The sequence below is a fragment of the Rhipicephalus microplus genome, chromosome 2 (genome assembly GCF_043290135.1).
Source record: "Rhipicephalus microplus isolate Deutch F79 chromosome 2, USDA_Rmic, whole genome shotgun sequence".
NCBI lineage: Eukaryota > Metazoa > Arthropoda > Arachnida > Ixodida > Ixodidae > Rhipicephalus > Rhipicephalus microplus.
Genome location: NC_134701.1, coordinates 96,073,447 through 96,090,059, shown reverse-complemented (window position 1 = coordinate 96,090,059; position 16,613 = coordinate 96,073,447). Strand labels below are relative to the sequence as shown.

General features: G+C 46.5%; 1 protein-coding gene across 1 annotated transcript; it reads right to left on the bottom strand.

The window, feature by feature from the left end:
• Positions 1-14,604: 14,604 nt before the first annotated feature.
• LOC142790537 (uncharacterized) lies at positions 14,605-15,471 on the bottom strand. The gene is made up of 3 exons (XM_075885313.1): positions 15,399-15,471; positions 14,721-14,998; positions 14,605-14,619 (listed from the first exon to the last, which is right to left on the bottom strand). Exons 1-3 carry the CDS (start codon positions 15,457-15,459, stop codon positions 14,605-14,607), a joined length of 354 nt encoding a protein of 117 aa, XP_075741428.1. The 5' UTR covers positions 15,460-15,471.
• Between the last annotated feature and the right edge of the window lie 1,142 nt (positions 15,472-16,613).

Sequence of the window (16,613 nt, the reverse complement as noted above, 5' to 3'; positions counted from 1 at the left end):
AGTAAACCAAGAGTCAAGAAAAAATTGTCGCTTCGTTCACCCGGAAGACTAGCTTAGAGCTTTCGACAATTGCAATCACCTGCCTATAAACAACACTCGGGCGCTTATCGATATTACGCTGCTCTCTCTCACTCTGTCTCGCACACACGCGCACGCACACACATTCAACGCGCGCGCGTGTGAACCTACACACACACACACACACATTAACACGCGCCGCGGACCCACCGACATCCCGTGTGCTCAGATTTGGGTGCACGTTAAAGAACCCATTCACATACACATGCACACACCCGCACACACACACGCGCGTGCGAACCCCCACGCACATCACGTAACATGCACACGTGTGCAGCGAACGCCCACGCAAGTACACGCGCCGTGAAACAACACACGCGCACACACTCACACACAAAATAGCCCAGCTCACTGTGGCGAAGTACTTTCGAAACAGCGGGCAAGGCATAACAAGGTGAAGCGCCGTGATAGCTCGCGAAAAGGCCGTAAAAGTGACAAAAGAATTCAGCTTACTGGCATTCAATCTGCAGGAAATGCGAAAGGAGTTTGGGCTGCCTCATTCGATTCACGTAACCACACCGGCTGCAGCAAAACAAACTTCTTTAACGAAGTCTTTTAAAAAACGTACGTACCTTAACTTTGTACTGCTTGCAGGAACGAGTACAAACACATCGAGCGCATACTCAAGGTTTGTCTGCAGTGAAAACTCGACAACGAAGACTGGCGAACACCTGAAATCGCAGGCACTGTCAATCAAATGAGCCTCATTCAACCTTAGGCTAACGGCGCCGCCTCGCGGCGTGTGTCGGAGTTAGCAAAATTACACCGCTCCCATTGCTTTCGCGCCGAATGGGACGGCCGGAGCAACGGCGCGCCGCCGGCAGCCGATAGTGGAGGCCACGGTAAGACTATAGTGTGCTCGAGTTTAGACAACAAAGCGCAGCTGTGTCCTGCGTGTGTGCGCTTGAACACTACATTGGAGTATATGGGGCCCTTCGTGATGCGCTCACGGCCGTTTTGCTAGCTCCACATATCCCAAATTTTGTGTTATGTGACCTAAATGGATTACGAAATATATGACTGGCGCAAACATGATAATCCTGACGCGCGTGTCATGTATGAACGTGACAACATACCACGCTCGCAGCGTGCTCGTGGCCGCTTTGCTAGCTCCACGTATACTAAATTTGGTATCACGTATCGTGAATAGATGACGAAGGTAAACGACACATTCAAACATGATTTTATTTATTTGATTTATTTAGCAATACTGCTAGCCCTAACATGGGGCCATAGCAGAGTGGGTGTACATAGTACAACAAAATCAACAGTACAATACTGCAGTCAACACAGAACAAAGCACTTCAAACAACATAAAAAATGTTTCACGTGAAAAAAAAAAAAAGAAACTAGTCAGGTATAAATTTTTCAAATGCCTCGATACTGGCTGTTTCAATAATTTTGCTGTCAAGCTCATTCCATTCTTTGGCAGTGCGCGGAAAAAATAATGATAATAATGACACGGAAGTCAAGTACGGTATCATTTACCCCCACCTCGTAACGTTGTGCTGATTTTAAAGGGACATATCAACATTTCTCATTCATGCTTCGCATATCATCGATTCCCACTGTATGTGGGATCTGGCAATTTTTTTATTTTGTATCATCAAAAAGTGTATTAACATAGATTCTAAATATTTAGCTGAAGAAAATGCAGATGTGTGGTTGTCTCAACACATGAAATCTCAAAATCTCTCAAAGTGACTGTTCTATTGTTCCATCTTTTTACTCTGTTTTCTTTGATTTTTCCTTACATTAGTTCAATTTTAATACAAGTTCATTCCTACACATTGCTGACCCCACTGCGGTGGTCTAGTGGCTAAGTTGTTCAGCTGCTGACCCGCAGGTCGCGGGATCGAATCCCAAAAGCCGCGGTTGCATTTTTGATGGAGGCGGAAACGCTTTAGGCCCGGGTACCCAGATTTGGGTGCACGTTAAAGAACATCAAGTGGTCTAAATTTGCGGAGCCCTCTACTACGGCGACTCTCATAATATGGTAGTTTTGGGACGTTAAACCCCACATATTGATCACTGAATTCTCACACATAGCTGTAATGATCACATTAGAAGTGCACTACGTTTTCGTGGCGAATCCCCCTCAGTGGGTATTGTTACGAAGGCGAGATGCCAACACGGTCCTGAAGGTGCCACTGCTGGGAACTCCACCGTCAAGGTCATTAGTCGTTTGGTAGCGTGTGTTACTCAGCTCGCGACTGCTTCTGCGCAGAGCTGATAGACGAGCGGACGAGACGTAGGTGACTTAAACAAGGTATATGTACAGCATAGATACAGAGGGGTTACAAATTTGGAACTGGGGCCGACAGCTTAGGGACTCGAAGAGCCGAGATGCCTTCTCTTGCACCCATTCATCTGCTTCTCTCTGCCGCCTAGGTCAACTGCAGGCGACGCACCACTTGGCTTCTTTTATAGGCACCTTGTGGATCTTTGCGTCACCAACGTCCAAAAATAAGCCTTCTAAAATTCCGGAAGGCTGAAAATAAGCTTCCGGAATCAACAGGTTCGTGCACCTTCCCTCGTTCTTCCCCATTTTTATCGCTGGTTGAGTTCGAAAGAGAACAAGTTCTGCATTGAACAATTAATTCTCTAATGAATTCGAATAGTCCAAGTGATGTGATTGTCGTTTTAGCAATTTCCTGATCCGCCATGGGAATTTGGTGATAGGCAAGATTAATTTGTCTTGTAGAGCTGAAGTAAAGTCTTGTATGTTGGACAGTGGATGTTGGACAAAGGGTACTGGACCGGAATCGTCTGGGTATTTAGGGACCTGTAGTTCTCGCATGGCGTCCGGTCCATGGACTTCTTGAGAATGAGATGGAGGGGAGATGCCCAGCTACTGCAGGAGGGTCTGATGATCCTAAGGACCAGTATGTGTTCAAATTCTGAATGGGCCACCTTGAGTTTGTCTGGAGCAAGGTGCCATAGTTGAGAGAATATAGGTTGTTCTGACGTGATAGTGTGGTGCCAAATGTCATGGCACTGAGTCCAGTCTGGTGGTGATGTCAGTTTAGGAAACTCTGCTATGAAGGCTGCAAATGGCTCTTTGGCAACTGTGGCACATGAGAGTGCTATATATGTAGTTGCACGCACCGGGATGCCTTGGATGGAGAGGTTAGTTGCAGAGTCTACTAAGGGCTATCGCTTGACATCAACTAGGAGTTCATGTTGGTTTAGAAAGTCGGCACTAATTATTGCAGTACCAGCATCAGCAACTGAGAACAAACACCCACTGGAATATTTTTTGAAGTTCCAAGTGTATTGTTACAGAACTTTGCTTGTACACAGAAATGTGTGTTTTGTTGACAATGAGGTGGAACAGTACATTGGAGGTGGGTCCTGCTTTTGTGGCTGGGAAGACACTCTCTTAACTCCGGTGTCGATAAGAACCTCCTGCGGGGTAGTTCGGTTGAAGATGTGGAAAGGGGGACATTCTTTCACGCGCTGACCGCTCCTCACGGACTGTTAAGTTTTTAACGATGTGCAAGACAAAAATGTACTGGCAGACATTTGCATTGTAACGGCGATGATGAGAGCACATAATTGGACCTGGAGAGTCGCTTCACTCTCATCTATGATAATTGGGTACCTTAGAACGATCACGTAGGCGCTCACAATGGAATGGCTCTGTGCAAGTAGGTTGTTGCGATGAATTGTTTCAGCCGAGCACAAAAGCTGTCAACCTTAGAGAGGCCAGCAGACGGCTGTCATGTAGGTTTACGGTTATCTAAACCGTTACTCTGAGCCTCAGAGAAAAGAAATCATAAAGCCATTTGAAATCAAACACGAAAAAGTTAAACTTTAAGCGCAAAGAGGAAACAGTGAAATTACAAAACTAAAAATACAAACACCAGGTGGCTTACTACCTAAAAGAAGTCACATAATTTGTTCTTCTATAGAGTTTAGGGAGGTAAACAATCACCAGGGGTGTTAATGGGGGCAATGACTTGCTAGGCTAAGGCGGCGAACGCTGGCTCTCAGTCGCTTGAGTCACTAGCTGACCAGCACGTCGAAGCTTGGCAGAAGACTTGATAGCTCTTGCTCTCGCAAGAGCTGTGGCTGCTTTCAGGCACTGGCTTGTTCTGAACAGCGAACGCCAACCAGAAGGTTCCACCCGCCCCATCCCCACGGGCGGTTTGGTATTTCAATCAAGGCTTGGACACCAAAAACGTCACCTGGTATAGTCACGACTGGAACTCTAGGAGGCCGCATGCCTCTAAGTAGGCCCTGGGCATAATGGCCTTGTCGGACTTCACGTGTTCAGCTCCGGAGCCTAACACCGCAGTTGCGTGACACCAGCGATCTTCCCTGCAGACTGCTGGATCTCGTGCCGCCTTTGACTCGTCGTTGAATGTTTCTTCTTTTCTTACTCCTGCTTGCTTCCCATTGGTCTTCATAAGGGCCATGGCCATGCAAACTTTCGCGTGAACTTTCTCTTCTTTTGGTAGGCTGGAGTTTCACGCATAACAATTCGCGCCTATGTCGTCATCTTCTCTCTGCTGCTCAATCGTAAAGCGCCACTGCTGCCACCTCCGAGCACGTCGAACACATCGCAGTTTAAAAAACATCATCGCGTCATTATACTACACCATAGGGGCTGAGCTGTGGTGACAGGAGTGGTCAGTGGTTTCGATTGTCGGGGTGTACTGATGGAGATGACTCGGTGATTTGGTGTCTCCCCTTTCATAAGCTTATCGACTTGCGCAGCCAGTAATATTGAATCTATGGCTGTGGCTGTAGCGAGTACCGTTTGGACTTGGGACGGCAGTCGTTAGAGAAAAACTTTAAGTAGCACTGCACTGTCCCTAGTTGTCGCACTAGTGCTAAGAAGCTGCGTCATGCAACACAAAAGCTTGCTTGGACGTCAGCCGCCAAGCTCCTCTGCGGAGACTAGCTGATGAATTATAGTTCTCTCTAACGCAGCGGTCCTTTCTATGAGGTTTGCCTTAACCCATATATGCCCAAACTTAGGAAAATTAACAAAAATAATTTATTTCCCCAATATGATTGCTCCTACGAGCTCAGAAAACAGCATAAGGCCTTATTAAAGAAAGAAAACTCGAACAATGGCTTTGGAGCCGTCCTATATGTAGGGCACCAATGTTTGACGCACCGCGAACAATAACACTAGCGCCTATCACTGCCATATGAAAGTTACCACACGCACCCAACAACTGGCGAACAATCGACAAAAATATCAGCAGCATTGAAAACAATTTGACTCTATATTTCTTTCTCTTTTCTGGTATGACGCTCAGCTACACGCACACGGACTAGCCGTTTTATGACTGCAAGCACGTGGCTATTTGTAGCCCAGCGATCACCTAAACTTGTGTGTGACGAGGACAGGGCATCATAAACACACCTTAGGTGGTGCTACTTTTTTTAATTGAAAAAAACATTTGAGTTACACTGAAAAGTCAGCATCCTACATGTAGGACACTGGGCATATATGGGTTAAGCTGGTCGTATAGTCTTGCAAGGGAATAGTTGCAAAGTAAGGTAATTATGTCGACTACTTCTGCTGTTGTTACGGGGAGCACGTTGGCTACGTGGTGAAATCGTCGCTGTTACAAGACTATTCTTGATAGCTGGAATTGAGATTCCACTTGCAGAAACTGCATGGCAGGGTTGTGTTTCCAGTATGGCAGAAGACTAATAGTGGCGGCAGAGATGACCTCACCAGATTCATTCGCCTCTGGCATCGTTTGGCTGGCACTGGGTGTCTGAACTTGATGTTCCATATCGGAAGTTTTATGTTTTGGTGTCCTTTCTTTGTCAGTCATGAAAGGCGCAGCTCTACGTTACTGAGGTGGACCGGGTCACCAATTGTAAAGGGCATGTGGCGGATGGACTGACTGCGAGGTGAGACATTGGTGCCGTATGGCTGATTTTTCTGTCTGCTCAGCTGCAGCGGAACGCGAGTGCAGGCTGTCTCTAGGAGAGGGGAAAAAGGAGAAAGGAAAGCGTACAAGGGAAGATGTTTTAGGCATAATCAAAAGCACAGTGTAACAGGTGAACACAGAGTAAGGTTGAGGGTACTGAGTTTGTGTTACGTGGGAGTGTGAAGGCTCGAATTCCAACGCTCGCCACAACACCATCTTTACCCTTTACAATCCATTCTTCTCTTTCTCAGCAATGCCCACTATTGCAGTCCCTCTCAACCCGACCAACAACAGTGTCCTGTGCTTACCTTTGCTATGTAATCGAGGCACTTGAGAATGTACTTTCGCGTTTCATCCAACTGTAGTCTTGTGTCTTGATCATTCTCCTCCGAAGACTCTCAAGTTCCCAGAATGAAAATTTGCATCCCTATGCAGCTGGAAGAAGCGCATTGTCTCTTCGTTCGCTTGTTCAGCAACTCCTCAGGAGGTAGCGTCTGCATCTCAACGATGTACCATATCTGATTAGACTCATTGACGCTTGGTTAGAGCGTCTACCAAAAAAACAGCTCGCCCATAATGCAGTCCAGTCACATTTCGATTGCCTTGCAAAATGCAAGCCCCAGGAGGATTAGGGGAGCCGGATAGTACCACGCCTTCACGTACATTTAGCACTTCACGCTTTCGATGTAAGTGGTCCATCAAATGTCCATCACCTCGACCCAGAGTAGCTGCCGCACGGGATCCACAAGCATTATATTTCCTGGTTTCAAGTTCATGTGGATTATGTGCAGCTCCTTCAGCTTAAGGAGAGTTGTCGGGAGTTGCTTCACCACTGATTGGGTAGCAGGCACTCAACAACTGTGCTTGCAGTGGGCATTCTGTAGGATAGTTTGAAACCACTCATGTTACACACACAGTTGACATCCTCTTGGGGGGTGGAACTGTACGGCCACAAGTTGTGTGCCCTGAGCAGAATTATTCTTGGCTGCACACTGTGTTTTTAGAAATAATGCCTTAATGCCTCGTCAGGGGATCATTAAAAAAATGCAGTGTGATACAGAAGATAGTGCAGAGCTTAGTTAATTTTGTGATGTCATGATATCAGAGATTAGTGGAATTAATGATGTTACCATGACATGTTACACTGATGGTGAAGCAGAGTGGAAACATCTCTAAATATTTTGCTACGTTACAAGGAACGTGCCGAATCCACATTCTCTGTAATGTAGCACAAGATTGAGCTTTTTAATGCTTGCAGCCTAGTGACCTTGGAAGCTTTTTGTCAAGTGTCTCGGCATGGTGAACTGAATGCTGCTTTTCAGCACAGACACTTGGTCAGGAGCTTCAGCCCATCGGCGTTTTTGATTGTGTACTGCACAGATTTGATCTCAGTGGGTCGGAAGTGATGCTCCCACAGTTACATTATGGCCGTTACAATACTGAATCAGGAAAGTGAATGTCGTAATATCATTGCATAATTGTGTTCAAAGCGCAGTGCACTAATGCAAGTGGCTTTTGTTGTTTTAAGTTTCAAAGAAAAATGCAGTTTTCAGATGCATTCTAATAAAGATATTGGCGCACAGGCACTTGTGCATGCTGTTCTAAAGCTGTGCCTCTATGATAAATGGCCATTTGTGTGTCACGCTTCAGTTCCCAGATATGCTCGAAGATTGCTTGACTGCCTCTGTTGTAGAGTAAGCAGTAGCCACACAGTGAAACTGAGAAGGGTGCCCTGCAAGAACCACTTACCAGGTTCTCTCATAGATGATGGAACTGCCTCAGTAGCGTACAAAATAGTAGCTGCACTGTGATCATAAAAAATCACAGGAAATGTTCAGGAGAACTGCAGCTACAGCTGGACAAAGCAGCACGCCCGCACTCTCTTATGGCCTGCGCTTTGTTTCGGGTTCCCACCTTTCGCCGCTATTTCGTGGCGCTGCGGCCCAACCCTCGCCTTCTTAGGAGTAGTACTTTGGCTGTGGAAGAGCAGCTCCCGCGCATTTCCTGCTACGGTAGTTCTGCTGAGGCTGCAGATGGCTGTGGAAGAGTAGTTCCCGTGTATTCGCTGCTACGGTAGTTTTGCTGAGGTTGCAGGTGATATCTCTCCATGCTAATTTACATGAGCATCCTTAAAATAAGCAATTTCTTTCTCGTTTTGTCATTCCTGCCTAATAAGGTTGAATAGCGTAACCTTATCTTCAGAAAGTGCGGAATCATAAGCATCTGCAAAGAAACTTTTAAACGCAAGGCACATGAAGATAAAATATGCAAATTGATTGTTCCGAACACTATTTATTGACTAGTATCTGCTGTGCTTCAATGTTCACTTTAGCTAAGTTCACTACGAATGCAAAACAATAAAAACATGGAATGGGCATTTAAAACCAAACACATTTGAGAGAGATCTGCTTTGGCTGTGAAATTATTCGACTAAAGAGACTCTTCAGCCATTTTTAGTGTTAAATTTTTAATATTAAAAACTGGTCCTGCGTTATAAGACCCACTCAGTTTTATTCAGGGGTGATTGGCCAGCCAACTCGGCAGCAAGCGCTTTCTTTTTCTTTTTTTTGAATGGTTAGGGGGTTTTATTACTTGGTACCCAAGTGGCTTGCGTACCCACGATTTCTGGGTGATGGTACTGCGCATGCACGAAGGCCCTAGCACATGCGTCGCTGCGGCCAGGGGCCCATGTATCCTTACGACCATAAACATCGCTGCCGCCGCTGGCCTCCTAGTGAAGATAAGATGTCTTTGGCGGAACATGTTACCTGTGGCGTCGTCCACATTCACGGTGAGCGAAGCAGAGGCTGGCCAGCGCTATCGGCGAGATTCCCAAGCACAAGGGCGCCAAATCTTAAGAAGCATGGCTTGGTTGCCCTCTGAGATGCCGCCTCTGGTGGAGCAGCGCAGCACAAGGTTTTGTTTTATGCCCGAGGCAGACATTTTTCTTTTGTGTGAGGTGCTGGCGGTAGACCTGTTTGAAGACAGTATGAGATGGGCCGCCATCATACGAAACTTTTTGATGGTGTTGACGTCTACATGGTCACCAGCTGATTTGCAAACCCTTTGTTTAGGCATGTATTAACCGACGAACAAATCCTCTATCACTGTCCGAGAGAGATTGAGGTAGGGCAGCTGGTCACAGAGCGCTCTGCAATTCTGCCAACGCTAACAGTGACATAGCAAACTCATGGTACGTGGGAATAGACGACGCCGATTACTACAAGTCATATTGGTGTATGTATTGACACAGTAACATTGTTTACCGACTACAACCGCCCGTCTCTATTTCTTGCAAGCGCCCTCTCTCAGATGGTACAAATCTAGTAGTCGCAAGGTAAACTCCGGAGATTGAAGGTTGAACCTCCTCACTGCTCACAAGTTGTGTCGGCAAAGTTGTTCGTTGGGGCCTCGTGGGAGCACTAGGGTAGCAAACACCCAGTGATGGGGGGTCTCTTGTGCCGGATGCAGTCAAGAAGGGCCACGTAGCGGTCAAGTGCTGTAGGGGCATCTGTAGTAGCCAAGCTTTTTGGGAACTAAGTCCAATAGTTCACCGACGTCGCCAGTGTATGGGCCAGGCTGGCAGAGGAAGGCAGGGGCATGGGGGCTGGCCGGAGTGCTGATGAACGTACTTTCGTTGCGAATAGCTAATTGTTGTGGTCAAGGCTATGTGGATCGGAAACCTCTATGTCGGTTGTTTACGAAAAGCCCGGGCAGCAGCCATTTGGGATAAGTCTTATATGCTGAAGAATAACTTCAGTGGCTGCAAGGTTAAAGGTATGAAAATAGATGCGGTTTCTTATAAGTGTTTATTTAGCCAACATCTTAACGGGAGCCCCGTGTGTATGTAGATTACACACACACGCAGACACACACGCTAGAGAATGTTTTTTAAATGGGCCAAGCATGCTTTGGAAGCGAAGAGACACAACTTATTAGTTGTCTCAATTTTATTTTCCAATGATTTCAACCTGTAGACTGGTGTTCGTCAGTGCTTATTAACAAATGCGACTCTATACAAATATCACAAACCGACGTGCTAGTTAAAGAAAGGAAAGGAAGAGAGTAATAAATCACTGATTCTGATGTATACTGTACCAAACAGCTCTCCTCAATTCATTCGCTGGATCAAAAAAAAAAAAAAAAGGATGAAAGAATGAAAAAGGCCCTGTTTGGAAGGGGCAGGTGACGTAGATTTGTGTGAAAAATAGATGAGACAAGGAAATGTGAACAAATTAAAAAAAAAAAGGAAAAAGGACTGATAGGGCACCTTCTGTAACACGCCTTTATAGGTCGAGGAGGGACATCGTTAGGTGCTTGGGCGGCAGGCAGTTACTTGACAAAAGGAATACATGCCTGGCAGAGTCAGTCCCCGGTTCGGCCCCCTCGGCAGCCAGGTAAAAAAAAGAAGAAAGTTTTTTGTTGTTGCTGACATGTTCCATAAGTGTAGGGGCAGAGTTCAGGGCAAATATGGTGCATGCGTACCATCTTTGCATGTGGATGTGTGGGTATTGGAGCAGATAGTTGTGCGCCTTGCTGCTCTCAATATCAAGTCTAGTCCGGTTGAGAGGCCAGATTTCTTGGCCACACATCTCTTTTATGTGTGTGGCCAAGTCATGCGTTGTGCTATGCTTGAGGGTAAAGCACCACTTGCCAACGATTTCGTCAATCGGCCTGACTGGCAGGAATTTCTCCTCGTGCGTGTACGCTGTGACCCCCGTGTTGGTGAGTGGAGGTCGTGCGCCTTTGTTAGATGGAAGGCACTTGATTAGTGCTGGTGCATAGTAGTGGGAGAGATAGTCATTGTCGGAGACACGGTCGGTGTGCAGTACTCTTCACGGGTCTTCAACTGGATTTTGATAATAATGCTCTCCAGGTTCTGGTGGAGCGTTTTAATGTTAATAACGTTGGTTGGGTAGATGTGATAGTTGTCGTCTTCATCGACTTCGAATGGCAAGTAGTCGTCGAGGTTGGTCTCGAGGGAGATGTTGAGGGTCTTCTTACAGCCCCTTTCGTAGAGAAAAGCATTGAGGAAGCTGTTCTTCCAGGTGAAGACATGGCCGCTCATTCGCTCTCCGGGGTTGGTGAAGACGAAGCCGAGCCACGTAAAGCACAGCGGCCAGCAGACGTGTTCTAGGGCTGTCTGGATTGCCCGCCAGTGCTCCTTCTCGTAGAACGCTTCGAGGGCCATCAGTGCTAGTTACATGCTGTGGTCCCAGCGGGACACATCTCCCACAGTGGCAACTGGTTCTTCATCGCCAACGCACTTACTGACCCAGTGGTCCTAGTTCCTCTTCATGAGGTCGCCCATCTTTGTTAGAGAAGTACAGTTCAACCCTCAGGTAAGTAGACCCGTATTACCAAAATGACGGCGTGCGTGCATGCATCCTGCCCTTTGAGTACCGCTGCACTAGGCACTTGTGATTGAACCGGCTGGTGCTAGGTAGGCTCTTCCATTTAAAAAGAATAAAACAAATCAACAAAAAGAACGGTAAAAATATAAACAAATGTAAAATGTGAGATTAGAATGAATGATAACCAAACATATTGAAATAGGTCACATAGTGCGAAAGACATGTGTACAATTCTGAAAACAAGAGAAATTCAAATAAAATAAATAAAATAAAAACTAGGAATAAATGTACACGCGAGAACAGAATATAGAAAGATGTGCGATTGGTTCATTTCCCCAGATAATTATTGGGCACTCTTTTGGGCGTATTGAGAAATAATTAAGATAAATAATTAAACCAAGCTCAATTAATGTCCCATATAACTTGCACCCACCCTAAGGAAAGATAGGCTGCTGATGCTTTCATTGCTGTCGTGTGTCAGTGTTTGAAGTTTGCAGATGTAGTACTGTTCTCCTTGTTCCCATTCAGAAGTACCGCGGTAGCCCAACTGGAGGAAAGTGACTCGCAATTTATCGAATGAGTGCTCTGGCAAATTCAGATGCTTAGACAAAGCGATATTTGGCAGAGTTCCCGTGTGGGCTCAAACATAGTTTGAATGCCGTACCAGTCTGATGGATGTACTGCTGGCCATGGGCAATGCAATGTAGCATATATATGACATTCTTGGGACTAGTTCTTGGTTTGCAATAATGGTGATATTCGTGGCTGTATGCAGCAACTGCTTTGGCTTTAGTGGCTCAAAAATGGGATGTGCTATGCTGCTGAGAACCAATCCTCACCAAGAATGAGGGCAAGCCCATTATCTTCTAAAACAGCCTCTTTAACAAATTCCTGCAGATGGGCCAACAGATATTTAAAAAATGCAGTACCAACATGTAGTACTGTGCTTCCTCCTACAATGGCCTGAGGGGGCTTGGTCCATAGGATGATTATGCTCGCAAGTGGAGAGGCTTTGGCAATGAGTCTCACCTTGGAACCAAAGCCAGAAAAGGCTTCACACTCACTGACTCCACTAACAGTTATGTTGAAAAGGGTACATTGGTGCTGTTAATCATCCAATGTAATGATAGCACTGTGCAATGCAGGAAGCTGCCTTGTCTTTTGCGTGGTTTGAGGCACTGAATGTAAGCTGCTAGAGCGTGCAACGCACTTAGATGCCAGATGCCTCAAGGCATGACATTAATGGCAGGCAGCCCGAGACAAATCTTGGCTGCTACGAAAAGCTGGAGCACTGTACTGCGGCGAAAAAACTGCATAAGTAGGTTCTTGTTGCTCGGGTGGCAGCTCTGAAATGCATGTTCTTGATGCAGCTTCTCGGGTAGACTGTAATGGCGCTGGTTCAGAGCGAGGCTGCCGTCGCTCTGCAGGCTTAGTGACGCAAAAATGTCGCTGCAGGCTTAGTGACGCGAAAAGGTTGAGATGAGTGCAACAGAGTTTAGGCAAGTGACAAAGGGCTTGCTGTGGAGTGCAGATTTGCATCTTGTCGAGGCTAGTACAGGTTGAAATGAAGCCCACTATCGTGGGCGGTCAGTTGGCTGCACCAGATGTAATGGCTATATGTGAGGACTGGGGCATGAATGCGGAGGCATCAGGAACCAGGTAATGAAAGGTTTATTGAAGCATAGCGGCGTGCGGTGGAAATTGACGACGATGCCAGCAGACACGGCGGTGGTCGCGAGAAAGAGTGTCCCGGTCTTCACTTGGGCTTGGTGTTACATCGATGTAAAAGCGCTGTAGGCCGTGCTAGTAATAAGCTGGGCACCTGTGGGTGCTCACAATATATATATATATATCCCCGGAAAGCCCGGACACAGAAGCACATGAAGGAAAAATACGATAACTTGTTTATTGACTTCTTAGATCACTATGAACCAACTTATACAAAAATATTGCAGAAATATATAAGTATTGCACAACCGTAGTCCGTATCATATTTGATACAGTGAGCTTCTTCCCTACGTAAGGCCAGTGGAGCAAAGCAGGAACTTATTGCCTGTGGAAATCAAAAAGGCAGTTTCTTTCTTGTGTCACCTCACATTTACAGCAAATAACAGAACTGAATGTGTTTTCTTTCGGACAACAGTGCTTGCATCACAGCCTCTTGGTTGTTATGATAGGAAAGTGGCCAACACCATCTTTTCTTACATCATTTTGGGGCTGCTTCGGCGCTAGTTTCCTTTTCTTTGAGGCAGATGATGGGAGGCTAGCGGGCCGTCCTCTTCTAGTCTTTCCGCAGAGCATCAAGTTTTCTGAGAGCTCTGCAATTAATACTCTCAACTTCATTGCCTTTCTTCCCAGCTGTCCACACTGGCGCCTGTGGATATTGCACGCATTTACCGCACAGATATACAACGTGTGGTAGAGAATATACATGTACCAGCGCCTGTATCTAATGTTGTACTTATAGAGGGCAGCTTGATAATTTTGCTGGTCAATACCACCCATGAAACTGTTGTACACAGCAACGATAGCAGGTCGTGGTACATCAACATGTACTTTGGCCTTGCGGTCATACCGCTTGACTTTTTCGACAGGCTCCAATGACACAAAGTTCGACACCAATGTCACTGCTTTTCTATCGAACCAGCGCACAACAGAAATACCTGTGCCATTGTCAACACGATGATCACAGGCACCTTGCCCAAGTGGCTTCAGGTTTTTTTCACTCAAGAGACAACAATCTTTGAGCCGGTTTTGGTGCAGAGTACCGACATATTGAATCCCGCGACCAGAGAGCTCCTCAACCAGCTCCAAAGAGCTGAAGAAATTATCCGCAGCTACCTTGAAGCCCTCATCAGAGGGCAGCTTGCTACACATATTCAGGACGGTATCGCCACCCAGTCCAAATGTATAGTTACCGTCATCCTTCCCTTGGTACACATCGAACTGATACAGGATACCTGTTGCTCCAGCCCGGCCCCACAGCTTGAAGCCCCATGGTACCGGTTTGTTCGGCATATATTGCTTTAGTGTACTTCTTCCCGTAAAGGGCACCATCATTTCGTCTACTGCATTATATTCCTCTTGCTCAATTTGCTCAAGGTTTCGTTGCAATGCCACAATTCAAGGCATCTAGACACGCCGTCAACTTCAAGAAGCGATTCCTTGGCATGGTATCTGCTATGGGCGAATTCCTGCTGTCTTGCTCCCAGTAGCATCTCACGTTTGGCATTTGGACGAGGCCCATTTTCAAGTACATGCCAATGTACTGCTCAACTTCGGGGACACTTGTGTTCACAGATTTGCCATACTTCTGTGTGCTGTAAATGTTTGTTTGGTCGACTAGAATGGCCAGCATGTCGTCTGTTAGAAGCCGCCTGAAAATCACGATCGGGGTTTTCAAGTCGTTCGGTTCGCTGAATGTCCCCGAAAACTCTGGGTGGGCTATCTCGAGCAAAGCTTTCTCCCAGTTTCTTCCAGGAAGAGAAGAAGATGCGACAGGGGAACCGCCACAAAAGTCATCCGCTTCTTCATCTTCACTTGAGTGATCAGGGGCGCCGGGACTTGGTGCGGTCCATTCCTCTTCGTCACTTTCTGAAAGGTCGCTGAAGTCACTCACATCGTCCCCTGGAGCGACACGTTCGAGGACATCCATCATGGGACCACCTAAAACGAACAAAAACAAACTGTGATCAATGGTGAACGTACGTGGCGAAGCGCGGTTTTGTGTCTTTGAGAATATGAGTGAATTGTGAACACAACTAATGTAACTGCGCGGTCAAATTGTATCACTTCGTCTTGTGCAGAGAAAAATATTACGTTCAAAATGCAAAGGAAGTGCGATATCGTGTCGCAATCAAGGCACACGAGTCACCAGGGCAAGAAACCCACGGCAAGAAAGAAGGCTTCACGAAAGCCCACTGTCTCATATATGATACGGATAAATTCGCGACGTTGTCATGCAGCGCAGAACTACATTCTAGGGCAGGCAATTACGTATAAAGATCCGGAAACGTACACAAAACAGCATCGATACTGTCGCTGCCATAAATGAACAATTGCTTACCTTTCCTGGAATAGAAATTTCGGCATGGTATTCCAGCGCGCGTGCTGCTGGCGGTCGCCATTTTTCCAACTCGGCTCGCAGGCCTCTGGTGGTAAGAATCGGAAGCAGCTACAAGCGAAAACACTTTTCAACATGTCTAGAGGGCCCTACAGCGGCCTTCGGGGATTCAGTTTCGATCTATTCCATAAAAGGGACGTTTGAATTCGCCGTATCATTATTGATACTGTAGAGTAGTGTTCTGGTCGCTACTTGGTCGCCACCGGAGAGATGACACGTACACACAGCAGATTCATAGAGTTGCTCCTAAACCGATTTTTTTGGCTTGGTGTTCATAATAGACGTTGTACACACTTGTACGCTGCATAACTCTAACAACTCAGAGCAGCACCCGCTGCAACCTGCTCTCGTGGCGTCTCCGGTGCGACTCTCCCTCGGCTCCCCTGGAAGCGTCCCGAAGCGACCCCCGAGACAAACAAAAAGGACCACTCAGAAGTATCCGTTCACCACACCCAATCGGGTGTCACGAATTCAAACAGGTACACCTAATAGCGGGCGGTCTCCACCGAGTTTGAACTCGATGACCGCCGTCCGCCTAAACACAAATGACCTAAACTAAAGTAAAAACATACAAGCTACCGCGACATCCGTTAGGCTTCTACCGTACAGCTCACCCCGCATACCTTCAGGCGTCGCGGATGCAAAGGCGTCTGCGGTCCCCTAAATGGGAAACATACCCTCGCAGGAAGGAAGATAACCCGCTTGTACAACAAAGCCGGTGAGCCACTCAAGGACACCACCGCAAACCCTGCTCCTTGGCAGACCCGCGACATTGGAACGAGCCAAAAGTTGAAAGAAAATAGCTACATCTATATCTACGCGACACCTCCCCTATATGAACTAAGAGTGTCCCCCCTCTGGATGAGCTGCAAGTAAACTAAAAATCCACAAGCAAGGACACAATTTGCTTCGCACCCTCCAAAAAAGAAAGAACATTTCACGTACATTTAAAAGAAAATGACACATAACTGTAACATGCGAAAAAGGCGACCCGCGACCGAATAAACGTACAAAACATTTTACATCTGCAAGGCACTAAAACACTAATACATGATGGCGAAACACACATGCTCAAAAATAAAACTTGTTTTAGAACAGTGAAACAAAAAAAATACAAATTGCTAACTACAGTTATGACGCACACATCTCAGTACGAAA

Excerpts from the sequence above, each read along its gene's own strand:
- LOC142790537 (XM_075885313.1), bottom strand. The coding sequence starts at position 15,459 with ATGGCGACCGCCAGCAGCACGCGCGCTGGAATACCATGCCGAAATTTC. Across the intron at positions 14,999-15,398 it reads AAATTTCTATTCCAGGAAAG|GTGGTCCCATGATGGATGTC; the intron begins GTAAGCAATTGT and ends TGTTCGTTTTAG.